Genomic DNA, 12,550 nt, shown 5'->3' with positions numbered 1-12,550 from the left:
CATAGCATGCTTTAAGTTATGGGCAACACCTTGCATATATTATCTAATTTGGACTTTGCAACAACCTTGTGAGATAAATGCTATCGTTACATGCTGTTTAGGAAAAAAGACTTAGTACCTTTCAAAGCCACAGTCACACAACTAATAAATGTCTGAAGCAAGAGTCGAACCCCTATCTTCCTGCCTCCAGGTCCAGTGCTTCAGACACTACAGCATATGATCTCTCTACAGATGCAGCGCCAAATGGCCAAGTTACAAGAGCAGCTGGTTGAGTAGGGACGTGTTGGCTACTCTGTTAATCATCCCCACTCTCAAATCTTTTTCCTCTCCCCAGCCGGCCAGATACTGCCTTCGTCTGGTTCCTCAACCCCCTGAAGTCTATCAAGTACCTCATTTGCACCCGGTACAAGTGGCTTATTATCAAGATTGTGCTGGCCCTGCTGGGGCTGCTCATGCTCGCCCTCTTTCTCTACAGCCTCCCTGGCTACATGGTCAAGAAGCTGCTGGGGGCCTGAATGTCCCCTCCCCTGGGCCCAGGTGTCTCTGTGTTTGGAATTTCTGTGATTTGAACTGTCTTCTCCTCTGGGGGCCCATGGGGCAGCACAGTAGCAAACTGAGCACTGTGGGCTTCCCGGGAGGCCATAGGTTTCAGAGGCCTCGCCTCTCTCTTGTTTGGTCCCTAAATTTCTCATTCTGACTCCAGGGCTGCCGCTCACCTCAGCCCAGATCCAAGGGGTGAGGCTGCCAGAGCAAGGGATGGTTATAAACTAGGTGACCCCCTTTCCCCCCAAACATACACATACTTTGCCAAGGTCTAGACTTAGTAATGGAAATCCCCAATTGGGTACAACTTCATAACCCCTCTCAGAGTCCAGAGCCCTGACCAGAAAAAGTTTGCATAACACCAACAGAAAATCATGGTGAGCCCCAGGCTATAGAATGATGTCACAGGGAGATGCAAACTGAGATACACCGGCCCACAGGAAACACTCCACCACCTGCCTCCTCCGCCCTGAATCATCCCATTCCAGGAATAGGTTCCAATAAGAGTACAGGGGACCTCTGTCCTCCACAAATGGGTCAGATATCTCTGTCCTACTCCCAGTTCCCTCGAATTACTACTTTTGCTCTAGTTCCTCTTGGCTTTGCTCTGGGGCTCAGGCATGGCTGGCTCTCTCCAAAGGAGAAAGTGAAAGGTCTCTCCCAATCTCCCGTGGGATATGCCCAGCTTTGCCAAGGATCCATTGTGGATCACAGGACCCTCTTCTCCTGGGATTTTTAACCATTCTCGTGTGAGTCCCTGTGCCTGCACACCCTTCTCAGTGGGGGTACAGGTCTATCATCTTGTCAGCCCCACCTGAGGCTCCCTCTGCCTGGGCCCAGTCCCCCTACCGCTCTAGGCTTGGAGTATGCCGAGAATGGCTTCAGGCCCAGAGTCCCCTCCCTCTCTCCAAGCCCACCCTACCCTCTCTGCTGTCTGTCTCACTGATGCCTGCTCTTCTAAGATATCTCCCTGCTTGGAGATGGTGCAGAAAGCACTTCTCCCTTCCTGTTTGGGTTGTGTTCCTGTTGGGTTTTTCATCTCTTGATGTTGTTTTTTCTCTGAATAAAAGAAATCAAATATCTGAGCTGCCTGGTTCCTAAGAGATAAGAGTGTTTAAGGGGATGGAGAGACAGTGGAAGGGTAAACATTTATTAAGAGCCTACTATGTCTCAGGCTCTGTGCTAGGTGTTCTACAAATATCTCAACTGATCTTCACAACAAAGCTGGGGAGTAGATGCTATTATTATGGGCATTTTACAGTTGAGAGGCAGACAGGTGAAGTAAACTGCCCAGAGCCACCCAGCTAGTGTCTGAGGCTAGGCTTGAACTCAAATCGTCCCCACTCCAGACCCAGCACCCCATGCACTGTGCCTGCCTAGCTGCCTCTGCATTAGGGGCAATGAGGACTTCGTAAGCTAAACACACGATAGGTAATTATGGTGGCTGCTCCTTGTAAAATACCTCTCCTTCAATATCTCCCAGTCACCCTTGCTGGCAATTGTTGCTGAGCCCCAACAATGTTACCCAGAAGATTTCCCCTTTTTCTCTCCTGGCTTGGTGGAACTCTGACTTGACTTGCCCTCTTTTTCTCTAGCCAGGTAAGCCAACCTTTCTCTGTTTCAAATGAGAAAAGATCAGGGTTAAAAAAAAAGTCATATTACAGAATTCAAGAGAAAGAGGAAACCAATCAAAATAAGGCATAAAACCTCCATAAAGTGAGTTATGTGGTCATGAAAATTTACTTGTATGGATCTCTTGGAGGGGCTTATTCAAGTCCCTCTATCTGCATCACTCCCCTGTTCTTCCTTCATACCTCCCACCTTACCAAAGTTTCTGGAGTAGCAGGCCCGAGGAAGGTGGGAAATCATCCCATTTATAAGAACAGTCAGAGGTTTAGAATAGTAGACAAAGCAAGAAATCTGGGGAGGGATAGTCTCACCTCCAACACTGGTTCTCATCTAAGGTGATACACAGAAATAAAAAATAAACCAGCAAACACCCACCCTGGCACCAAAGTCTTTAGGTCACAGAGTTTTCTGACTTGATTCTCCTCTATAACAAGAACCCTAACCTCATGGCTGGTCACCCTGGGAGGGTCAGAACTAAGAGCCAGTTGGACAAATCACTTGAAACTCACACCTATAAAAGGCGGGAGTTATCAACCTTGGGACACAGTTGACAATGTGGACTCTGATGTAAGGATAAAAAGGTTTGGGGGTGGAGAAGGATAAACTAGTTCCAAATTATCCTTAATCTAAAGAATTTTAAGTTTGCAGGGTCAATATGAATAAGACCTTAAGTCAAGGCCCACAAAACTACTCCAGAATGTCTGAATCATTTAAATTGCCCAAATTCCCAGAGTTCTCTGCACCAGATGTTCAGGGTTCTGCCACAGATGTTTCTATGGGCCTGTGTTAGAACCAGGATGGTCTCCAAGGGTAGGGAGAAATGCCAAGGGTCAAGGCTCCTTTTGTCCAGGGGCAACTGGTATTTGATTTGTCCCCACAGCGGAAGATTCCAGGATTTGATCCTCCTGCATGGACATAGGAGAAGGCTAAAGTGCAGGATAGGGGTTGATTTATGAAACTGGACTTTGCTTCTTTAAAGAGAGACAGCCATAGTTTTTTGGGTTTTTTTTTTGGTTTTTTTTTTTTTTAAGGATTAAAAACATTTATTGCACCATAAATCTCTGTTTCTTTTTTTTTTAATTTTTAATTTTTATTTTTAGTTTACAACATTCAGTTCTACATAATTTTGAGTTTCAGATTTTCTTCCCTCCCTCTCCCCCTCACTCCCCTAGATGGCATGGAATCCCATATAGCTTCCATGTATAACTTTGCATTGAATTAATTTACACACTAGTCAAGTTATGGAGAAGAACTGTGATCAATGAAATGAATCATGCAAGAGAAGAAACAGGACCAAAAAAAAAACCTACCCAAAAACAAAAACAAAAGAGAGAAAAGGAAAAAAAAATGGGGGGGGGGAAGGCTATCATGAAGTGTGCCTCAATCTGCATTCATACTTCATGGTTCTTTCTCTGGACGTAGATAGCATTCTCCATCGTGAATCCTTTGGAGTTGTCTCTGTACCTTGTGTTGCTGAGAAGAGCAAAGTCTGTCAGGGTTGGCCCTCACAGAATCCATGTATCTGTGGTTGTGTATAATGTTCTCCTGGCTCTGCTCCGTTCACTCAGCATTATGTCATATAGGTTTTTCCAGGTTGTTATGAAGTCCTTATCATCCCCATTTCTTATGGCACAATAGTATTCCATTACCTTCATATACCACAGCTTGTTCAGCCATTCCCCAATTGAAGGGCATCCCTTTGATTTCCAATTCTTAGCTACCACGAAAAGAGCCGCTATAAATATTTTTGTACATGTGGGTCCTTTTCCTGCTTGTGTGATTTCTTTGGGATACAACCCTAGAAGTGGTATTGCTGGGTCAAAGGGTATGAACATTTTTATAGCCCTTTGGGCGTAGTTCCAAATTACTCTCCAAAATGGCTGGATCATCTCACAACTCCACCAGCAATGTAACAATGTTCCAAATAAAATAAACCCACATAAATCCTCAGCATTCCTATACATTACTAACAAAGCCCAAAAGCAAGAGATAGAAAGAGAAATTCCATTCAAAGTTACTGTAGACACTATAAAATATTTGGTAGTCTATCTGCCAAGACAAACCCAGGGCCTATATGAACATAACTATGAACACTTTTCACGCGAATAAAATCAGATCTAAATAAATGGAAAAATATCAGTTGCTCATGGTTAGGCTGAGCTAATATAATAAAAATGACAATTTTACCTAAATTAATCTATCTATTCAGTGCCATACCAATTGAACTACCAAAAAATTATTTTACTGAGCTGGACAAAATAATAACAAAATTCATCTGAAAGAACAAGAGGTCTAAAATATCTAGGGTATTAATGAAAAGAAATGCTAGAGAAGGTGGCCTAGCCATACCAGATATTAAACTGTACTATAGAGCAGCAGTCATCAAAACTACCTGGTACTGGCTAAGAAACAGGGGTGTGGATCAGTGGAATAGGATAGGAACACAAGATGGAAAAGTCAACAACTATAGCAATTTACTCTTTGATAAACCCAAAGAGGCCAGCTTCTGGGCTAATAATTCACTATTTCACAAAAACTGTTGGGAAAATTGGAAAATGGTAGGGCAGAAACTGGGCATAGACCAATATCTTACACCATATACCAAAATAAAGTCAAAATGGGTTCATGATTTAGGAGTAAAGGCTGATACTATAAGTAATTTGGGAGAGCAAGGAACAGTTTACTTATCAGATTTATGGAAAAGAAAAGAATTCATGACCCAACAAGAGATAGAGAGCATTACAAAATGCAAAATGGAGAATTTTGATTATGTTAAATTAAAATGGTTTTGTACAAAAAAGTCAATGCAACAAAAATTAGGAGGGAAGCAGAAAATTGGGAGAAAACCTTTACAACTAGTGTCTCTGATAAAGGCCTCATTTCTAAAATATACAGGGAACTGAGCCAAATATATAGGAATACAAGCCATTGCCCAACTGAGAAATGGTCAAAGGATATGAACAGGCAGTTTTCAGAGGAAGAAATTAAAGATATCTATAGGCATATGAAAAAATGCTCTAAATCACTACTGATTAGAGAAATGCAAATCAAAACAACTCTTAGATACCATGTCTCTCCTGAAATTGGCTAAAATAACAAAACAGGAAAAAGATAAATGCTGGAGAGGATGTGGGAAAATTGGAACAAAAAAAAAATCAGCCATAGTTTTTAAAGACTTTTATTGCAACTGCAACCAATTAATTCATTATGCGCTGCAGCTTGCTTCAACATGCAACGAGATTTAAGAAAGAGCTCCGGAAAGTTTGAAGTACAAGTTCTGTGACGGTTCCCAGAGAAACAGGGCCCCAGGACCAGCCCAGGATTCATCTGCTGTACCCATTTGAGGCCCTAGGCTTCCTATTTCATGGATTCTTGAAATACCTGGGTGGGAGGGACTTGTAATTCAATGTTTATCTGGGAAAAGAGAGAGAAAGAGAAACAAAGGCTTGCTATTTATTCTTAAGGGACTCCTCTCAGATTCTCTTACCATTCCCCTCTTGGCACCAGACGGTACAGATCAGCTAGGCTTGGCATTGCTTGGGCTGCCCATTTCTAGGACATGCCCTAGCTCTTTCAGCCTCCATTTCTGTTGTTTGGACATTAGAATGCCAAGTTTAGAAGGCCCTAGAGGCATGATCCCTCACCCTACCAAGGCTTTCTCTTTGGAAACCTACACTCCTCCTTCAGCTTCAGTTAAATCCACTTCTAGATTCAACCTCTGGCAAAGTTGGGAACCTTTCTTTCTAGGGTGTTTATTCCCCTTCCTCCCTCCCCTGCTCCTTCTCCTTATAGGGCATGTTGGTGGGAAAATAACTCATACAGACCCCCAAGTGTTTGACCAAGTGTAGCTGGATTAACTCAACGCTACCATTACACTCCTAAGCTGGCAATGCCACTGCCACAGATGAAAGAGGGAAGACCAATGGAGTAAAAGTCTGTTGTGAGGGGGAGAGGCTTTCCTTTGAAGGGTTTGGAGTTCAGGAAGAGATATCTGCTACTTCTTGGTTCAAGCACTGCCTAGGCAGTGAGAGCAGTCCAAGAATGTGCTGCCTTCAGAGACAGATCCCTTTCATTAGAGATCTTCAGTGGATGGAGCACAGACCCTGGAGTCAGGAAGACCTGAGTTCAAATCCAGCCTCGAACTCTAGCTGCATAACCCTGGGCAAGTCACTAAACCCTATTTGCCTCAGTCTCCTCACCTGTAAAATGAGTTGGAGAAGGAAACGGCAAATCACTCCAGTATCTTTGCCAAGACTCACACGGGGTCAGAGAGTCAGACACAACTGAAACAACTAAACAGAGGCCACTTCTTAGGGATATCATAGATAGGACTCATGCTCTACATAGGAGTTGGATGACCCCTGAGGCCTCTGCCCAGACCTGAGGGTCCTACGATTCTATATTGGTTTGGGCAACATCAGGGGACATCAATGTATAGAAATAGCCAGAGAGGTCAAGAATATGTGTTCCTGCCAAGCTTTTCCTTGGCAGCCCAGTAACCCTGGATTGATGATTCTTCCACCCAGATCCTAAGTGGACTATACTACTGGCAAGAATGATTTCCTTCTGTTAGGAAAATCAAAACACACTGACATCAAGGGAGACCTCATCATCACCATCATCATCATCATCATCATCATCATCATCATCATCATCATCGACAGCATTTATAAAGCTCTTTAAGGTTCACATGGCACTTTCCATATGTGAGCCCATTGGATCTAGCAAAATAGAATTTAATCTATTTTAAAAGGGAGAGGAGGAAGTCAATTAACTATTCATTGGTCACCCACGAGTGTCAGGCACTGTGCTCCAGCTAGGGATACAAAAAGAAAAACAAAAAGAAAAGTCCCTACCCCCAAGAAGTTTACATTCTACCCAGGGAAACAAAATGTTTAGGCATAAATAAGTATATACAAAATAAATACAATCTACACTGGGGAGGGGGTAGTGCCACCACACAGGACGGGGGAGTAGATCAGGAAAGAACTCCTTCGGGAGGTGATGCTTGAGCTGAGCATCTAAGGGAGCCAAGAAGTCTAAGAGGCTCTGTGAGGGGAGAGGAATGCAATATTCATTCATTCCACTGCTTCCTGAGACAAGGATGAATACCGTGCAGCTCTATCAGACCTCCAAGCTCCCTTCCCTCAAAGGTTTCTTCTTCCTCAGGTCACACCCTCACCCACTTCCCGCCTCCCTCCTCTGGCATCCTCGGACCAGGCCTCTTTCCCTTCCTCCCCCGCTTTGGCCCCCATCTCCAGCTTACCCTGGAATCGATGTACTGCTGCAGCAGCATCTGCAGCTCTGTGTTCTGCTGCTCGAGGAACTCGTTGTCACTCAGCAGCTTGGCCCGCTGGGTGAGGATGTTGCTTTCTCAACAAAAAGGGAAAACCGGTTAATGGCCTATTCGACGACTAAATGGAATGTTGGACTTGGATTTGAGAAGGTCTGGCTTCAAATGCAGCCTCAAACACTTATTAGTCGTGGGACTCTAGGCCAGTTACTCAACCCCTGTCTGCCTTGGTTTCCTCATCTGTAAAATGGGGGTGATGATCATAATAGCACCTCAGAATTGTTGGGAGATGATATCTGTAAAGCACTTCGCAAACTTCAAAGCACTATATCAACGCTAGTATTAGTATTACTGTGCTATTACTATCACTTTTTTTATCCCCAAACTCCTCTCTCCTCCAACATGGAGTCTGGTAGGCTTTATTTGCATGGCTTTCAGACCATGAGAGGTGGAGGGCTCTACCTAGAGGTAGAATTCCATCCCTGAGCACATAGGACAGTGCTTTGAGGGCCTCACTGGCTCCTGAAAGCCATAGACATCACCCAAGCCATTCAGGCTTTCCTAAGTCAGCAAAATCCAAAGGCAGGTGACTACATGTCACTTGCAAGGAATCTGAAAGAAGAAACAAGAGAACTGACTGAACAAGATGCAATGACTGAGCAAGGGCCGTCTTCCATTGCAACCACCAGAGGCTCCCCTTTCCACTTAACTGCAGCGTCTTCACCCAAAACCTCCTTAAAACTGACGAGCCAGCAAATGTGATGATGACTACACTATCCATCTCCAGTGCATTTTCTTCAAAACTGGACAATGCTAAAGTGGAGGGAGATTCCTTCCTGCCCTATCGCTTCACTCCCCGTGGTATATGTACTCACTAGTATTTCTGGAAGGCGTCAATTAGTGCATCCCATAGCTTCTGTCTAGGGAGAGGTATGATGTGGCATAGGGCATCCCAGTATTCTGAGTCCTTTGAGACGTCCCGTATCTCTCTGTGCGTCACCACTTTTAATGGCATTGGAGCCTCCCTGAAGGATGAAAAGACCTGGTTCTCAAATATGCCCACCTCATAGTACCCAGATCCTGAGTAGTACCAAGCCCCTAGCCCTGTACAGCAGAAAGTAAGATCCTTTCACTTCTTGCCACTCATAACCTTCTAATTCAAGCACATTACTATATAAGAAAGAAATGGTGGGAGACAATGGGTATATCTTGGAGAATACTGCTTCTAATTTTTCCCAGGTGTTAATGTACGTTTTCTTTCTACAAATATATCACCGGTGTCCAGTTCACCAATTTATTATTTTATTTAACCGGTTTTGCTGCTCACAACCAAGGTGGCTGAACTGATTACTAGAACATCTTAGAGCTATGGACCACTGGCTGCCAGTCCTCCTGAAGTTTCTTTAGTGTTTGGCTGGGCTCACAGCCAGATGTTGATAGGTAGCAAAAGGAAAAAGGAAGGAAGAAATTGTTGGGATACTTGAAGCTGCCCACAGCAGTAGATAATTCCTTACTCTTCCTTGCAGAGATCGTCTAGGGGATCTATTAGGCACAAAAGGGGTAGAAATGGAGCTACAGACATTTCTAGACATTCCTATAGACATTCCCTTTCACCCTCCATTTCCCTCTTCCTCTTAAAGTGCTGCTCATATTCTAACTCCTGAAACAATAGGTTCTTCCTCTATTCCATAGGACGCATGTTTCCAGGCATTAAAACCACCATTCCACCCTATGTTTTTTTGAAAAAGGTTTATAAGAATTGCTCTGGCCCTACCCTTGAATCCTTTTTCCCTTTTAACATCTATAGCTATGTCCTGATTAGTACAAACAATGAATCCCATGAAGTAACCTCATTCTTAGAATTTTCATTACATATTTCCATTGGGATGGAACCAATTACCACATTTTATAAGTAACTTTGAATAACAGAAGCTCAAATATACAGATTTGAATAATGTGACCACTTGACAGGATTCATTATTCATACTAAGCAGGAACGAGCTGCATCCAGATTTTCTACTCCGGGCACCTGCTTGAACTTCACCCACAACCCAGTTGGACCGCTTTTCACCCTATTTCAAGGCACCTGAGCCCACCTGATTTTCTGCTGACTAATAACATAAGCCTCCAGGGCCTTGAGAACATCATTAGGATGAATGAGGGCAGTATGGAGAAGGTGTTGTTGGTCTTGGCGGTCATCTGGGACACAGCTTTCCTTTTTGATGCCTTCAGTCTCTGCAACTGAAGTCACATCCTCATGGTTCTGTAGATAATGGGACACAAAGTAACAAAGGGAAGATGGGATATTATCACAACTGAAGAGATATGTGTTTGGGAAGGAAGGGGACTACAGGAAGGAAGAAATAACAAGAGTGGAAGAAGAGACGAGAGACCGTAGAGAGGAAGGCTGAGAGAGAGGGAAGAGGAAGTTGGAGGGAGGGAAGGATGTGCCTGTTAAAAGTCAACTAGATAAACAAACTATGTAAAGCCACACTCGAGGGTCAGCTGTTTTTATAGCATCAGTGAAGGTGACTTAAGTGGTCCATTTGACCACACCTCCTCACAAGTGACATTCATCCAGAGCTAGTTCAACCCTTGCCTCTGACATATACAAATATGACTTACATCCATCCAGAAAAAGTGGAGCACCTAAAGCAACTCCTTATGGATCCTGGACCAGATCCACTTTCACAAATGCCTCCAGAGCCCCTCCTCTGAGCCCGTGGAAACCCCCCCGGGTTGCCAAAGCAACACTTCACTTTTCAATCAATGAAGGCCATGTTAAACTTACCCAGATTCCAGTCTTATCAGCTAAAAGATATGCAGTCAGTATCATTGGCTGAGTGAAAAAAGGATAACTGATCTGGGCTCTAATTCTTTACTGATACTAATGGACTTTTTTTTTAACCAAGGCTAGTAATAACTAATAGGTTCTACCCAGGGCTAAGAGGCATCCCAACCTTCTTAGGCTGTCCTGCCTTTTCTAGCTACTACTGGCTATGAAAAGGCCCACCTAGCACTTAGCTGGCCCAATAATGTTTTGAGGCACAATCAGTTTCTTACATCTGGGCCCTTCAACATTAGATCCTTTTATAAAAAAAAAAAAGGAATTGAAAGGCTTTTCAACTCATCTCTTTGAAACTTCATATTGGGCTATTTGACTATATGTGTGTGTATATGCATATATATGTGTATATACACATATATACATGTAAAATCACATTGCCTCCCTGCAAAAGAATGACTATAGGACAAATGAGATTGAAAGCTAGAAGACGACAAGGAACTTAATGGAGCAAGTCAAAACAACAAGTTTTAAACCAAGTTCCTCCACTCACTACTAGCAGCAGTTTGACCCAGGCATATTTAGCAGACAGACCTTGGATTTGTCCTCCAGTAGAGTGAGAATAGCGCCTGGTCGGAGACAGTGCAGACATTAATTATTAACAAAAAGCTAACTCCTTCACACACAAAGAGAAAGTGGGAGAGAAAGGATTATATTTTCTGCTTAGCTTAACAATCTATTGATGGAACATAGACCCGACCAAACCCGGAGCCTCTCAGCAGAGACCGCACATCATTTGCCTTGTTTTCTGTTTCATCTTACCTGGAAATAGGACACCCTCCTGGCTCGAAACTCAAGGAAGAATTGAACCAGAGCATAAACATCATCTTCGTTTTCGATCCCAAGGGCCTAAAGGGAAATAGAGCCAAAGAGTCTCTGGAGCGTCCTGTCCAGAAGCCAAGGAATATTGGCCTACTGCCTTGATGCAAAGTTCAAATCTTCCCCGCATGAGCTACTAAGCTCCACCGTACTATGTGGCACTAGGGGAGGACATAGTCTTCTTTCAAGGAAGACACCAGGCCGGTTGGGATTAATTACAATAACCTAAATACAAGACATAAAAATATTTATGAAAAACATAAAGACCTATGCAATCAACATTGGCACTTCGAAAAATGAGTGAGCTTGGGAAGGATAAAGGATGAAGGAAGACAAAAAGAAGGAAGTGGCCAGAGGCCATACAGTATAGTGGAAAGAATGCTGGACTTGGGGTCAGGAGACCTAGGATCGAGTCGTGCTCCACCACTAAGCGGCTATACAACTTTGGGTCTCACCTCTGTGCCTCAGTTGCTTCATTTATGAAGTAAGGGAGAGGAAGGTAAATGAGATGCTCTCTAAGGTCCCTTCCAGATTTAACACTCTATGAAATTCAATATTCCTGGAGTAACTAGAGAAGGGCAACACTATTCTGGAACTCAAGGGGAGAGGCGAATCTAGAACAGAATTTCAGAGGATATCACATAGTGGCCATTCTTGCCCTCTTCCAGGATCAGAGTACTGGCCCAAATTACCTCTGGACACTCTGTCCTACTGGGAGGCCTGCCCTCCTAGGCTCTTACTTTATGGATGCCAAGGGCAAAATGGATCCAGTCCTTAATGGACAAAGATGGCTAGCTGGACTGGGCCAGCAGGATGTTCCTGAAGGACTACAGCGACCAAGAAGAACAGAGGTTACAATGTGCAACTTTGAGGCAATTCAAAGGAATGTATTCGGGGTGAAGCAAGAATCAGAAATACTTTGAAGACTATTAGAGATTGGGGGAGTTTTAGGGTTCCTTGGGTCCTTCAGTTGAGTGCAGGGGAATAAAGGAGAAAGATACATTGGGGAACCCTGGGAAGTCCCTGTACCCAGCTGTAACTCACTCCAGGGACTAACAGGAGTATCAAAAAGGACAGAGTATGTTCCTTTTCCTCTATTGTAGGCTTCTAGCTTTTTTCATTAAATTCCCAAGAGTGCCTCAGGACTCACAGCAAAGATGGAGTCTAGCCTCAATAGGCAGCTTTCATTCCTCTCAAGGGGATGGAGAAGACTCAGCAATTTACTCTCTATCAGAAAACCCTGTGGAGGGAAAAAAACAGATCTGAACATCTGAGGCCAGTTTTGTTGTCCAAAACCAGGCTCTGGTCACTTCCACCTAATAGGCGAGGTAAGTTTCCAAGAAGTTGAACCCCTTGGAAAGTAATTGGGGAAGTAGAACACCTGGAAATGGCCCAGTGCCTTTGGTCTGTCTAGAGAAGTA

General features: G+C 43.8%; 2 protein-coding genes across 4 annotated transcripts in view; one reads left to right on the top strand and one right to left on the bottom strand.

Annotated features, from left to right (window-relative positions):
• OTOF (otoferlin) overlaps positions 1-1,517 on the top strand; it is a 175,145-nt gene extending 173,628 nt beyond the window's left edge. For all 3 annotated transcript variants that reach the window (XM_036750429.1, XM_036750426.1, XM_036750428.1), the window contains one exon: positions 335-1,517. In XM_036750429.1, the coding sequence (XP_036606324.1) occupies positions 335-515 (181 nt within the window). In that variant the 3' untranslated portion in view covers positions 516-1,517. The remainder of the gene's footprint in view (positions 1-334) is intronic.
• A 4,012-nt stretch (positions 1,518-5,529) lies between these two features.
• The window catches only part of DRC1 (dynein regulatory complex subunit 1), a 47,199-nt gene continuing 40,178 nt past the window's right edge, over positions 5,530-12,550 (bottom strand). The window contains exons 12-17 of the mRNA XM_036751800.1: positions 12,280-12,369; positions 11,073-11,159; positions 9,552-9,728; positions 8,341-8,486; positions 7,439-7,541; positions 5,530-5,586 (exon numbers count right to left, since the gene is read on the bottom strand). Of these exons, the coding sequence (XP_036607695.1) occupies positions 5,530-5,586; positions 7,439-7,541; positions 8,341-8,486; positions 9,552-9,728; positions 11,073-11,159; positions 12,280-12,369 (660 nt within the window). The remainder of the gene's footprint in view (positions 5,587-7,438; positions 7,542-8,340; positions 8,487-9,551; positions 9,729-11,072; positions 11,160-12,279; positions 12,370-12,550) is intronic.

This window comes from Trichosurus vulpecula, chromosome 3, assembly GCF_011100635.1.
Source record: "Trichosurus vulpecula isolate mTriVul1 chromosome 3, mTriVul1.pri, whole genome shotgun sequence".
NCBI lineage: Eukaryota > Metazoa > Chordata > Mammalia > Diprotodontia > Phalangeridae > Trichosurus > Trichosurus vulpecula.
The sequence above is the reverse complement of the archived record's forward strand: the minus strand, read 5'-3'. Positions and strand labels throughout refer to the sequence as shown.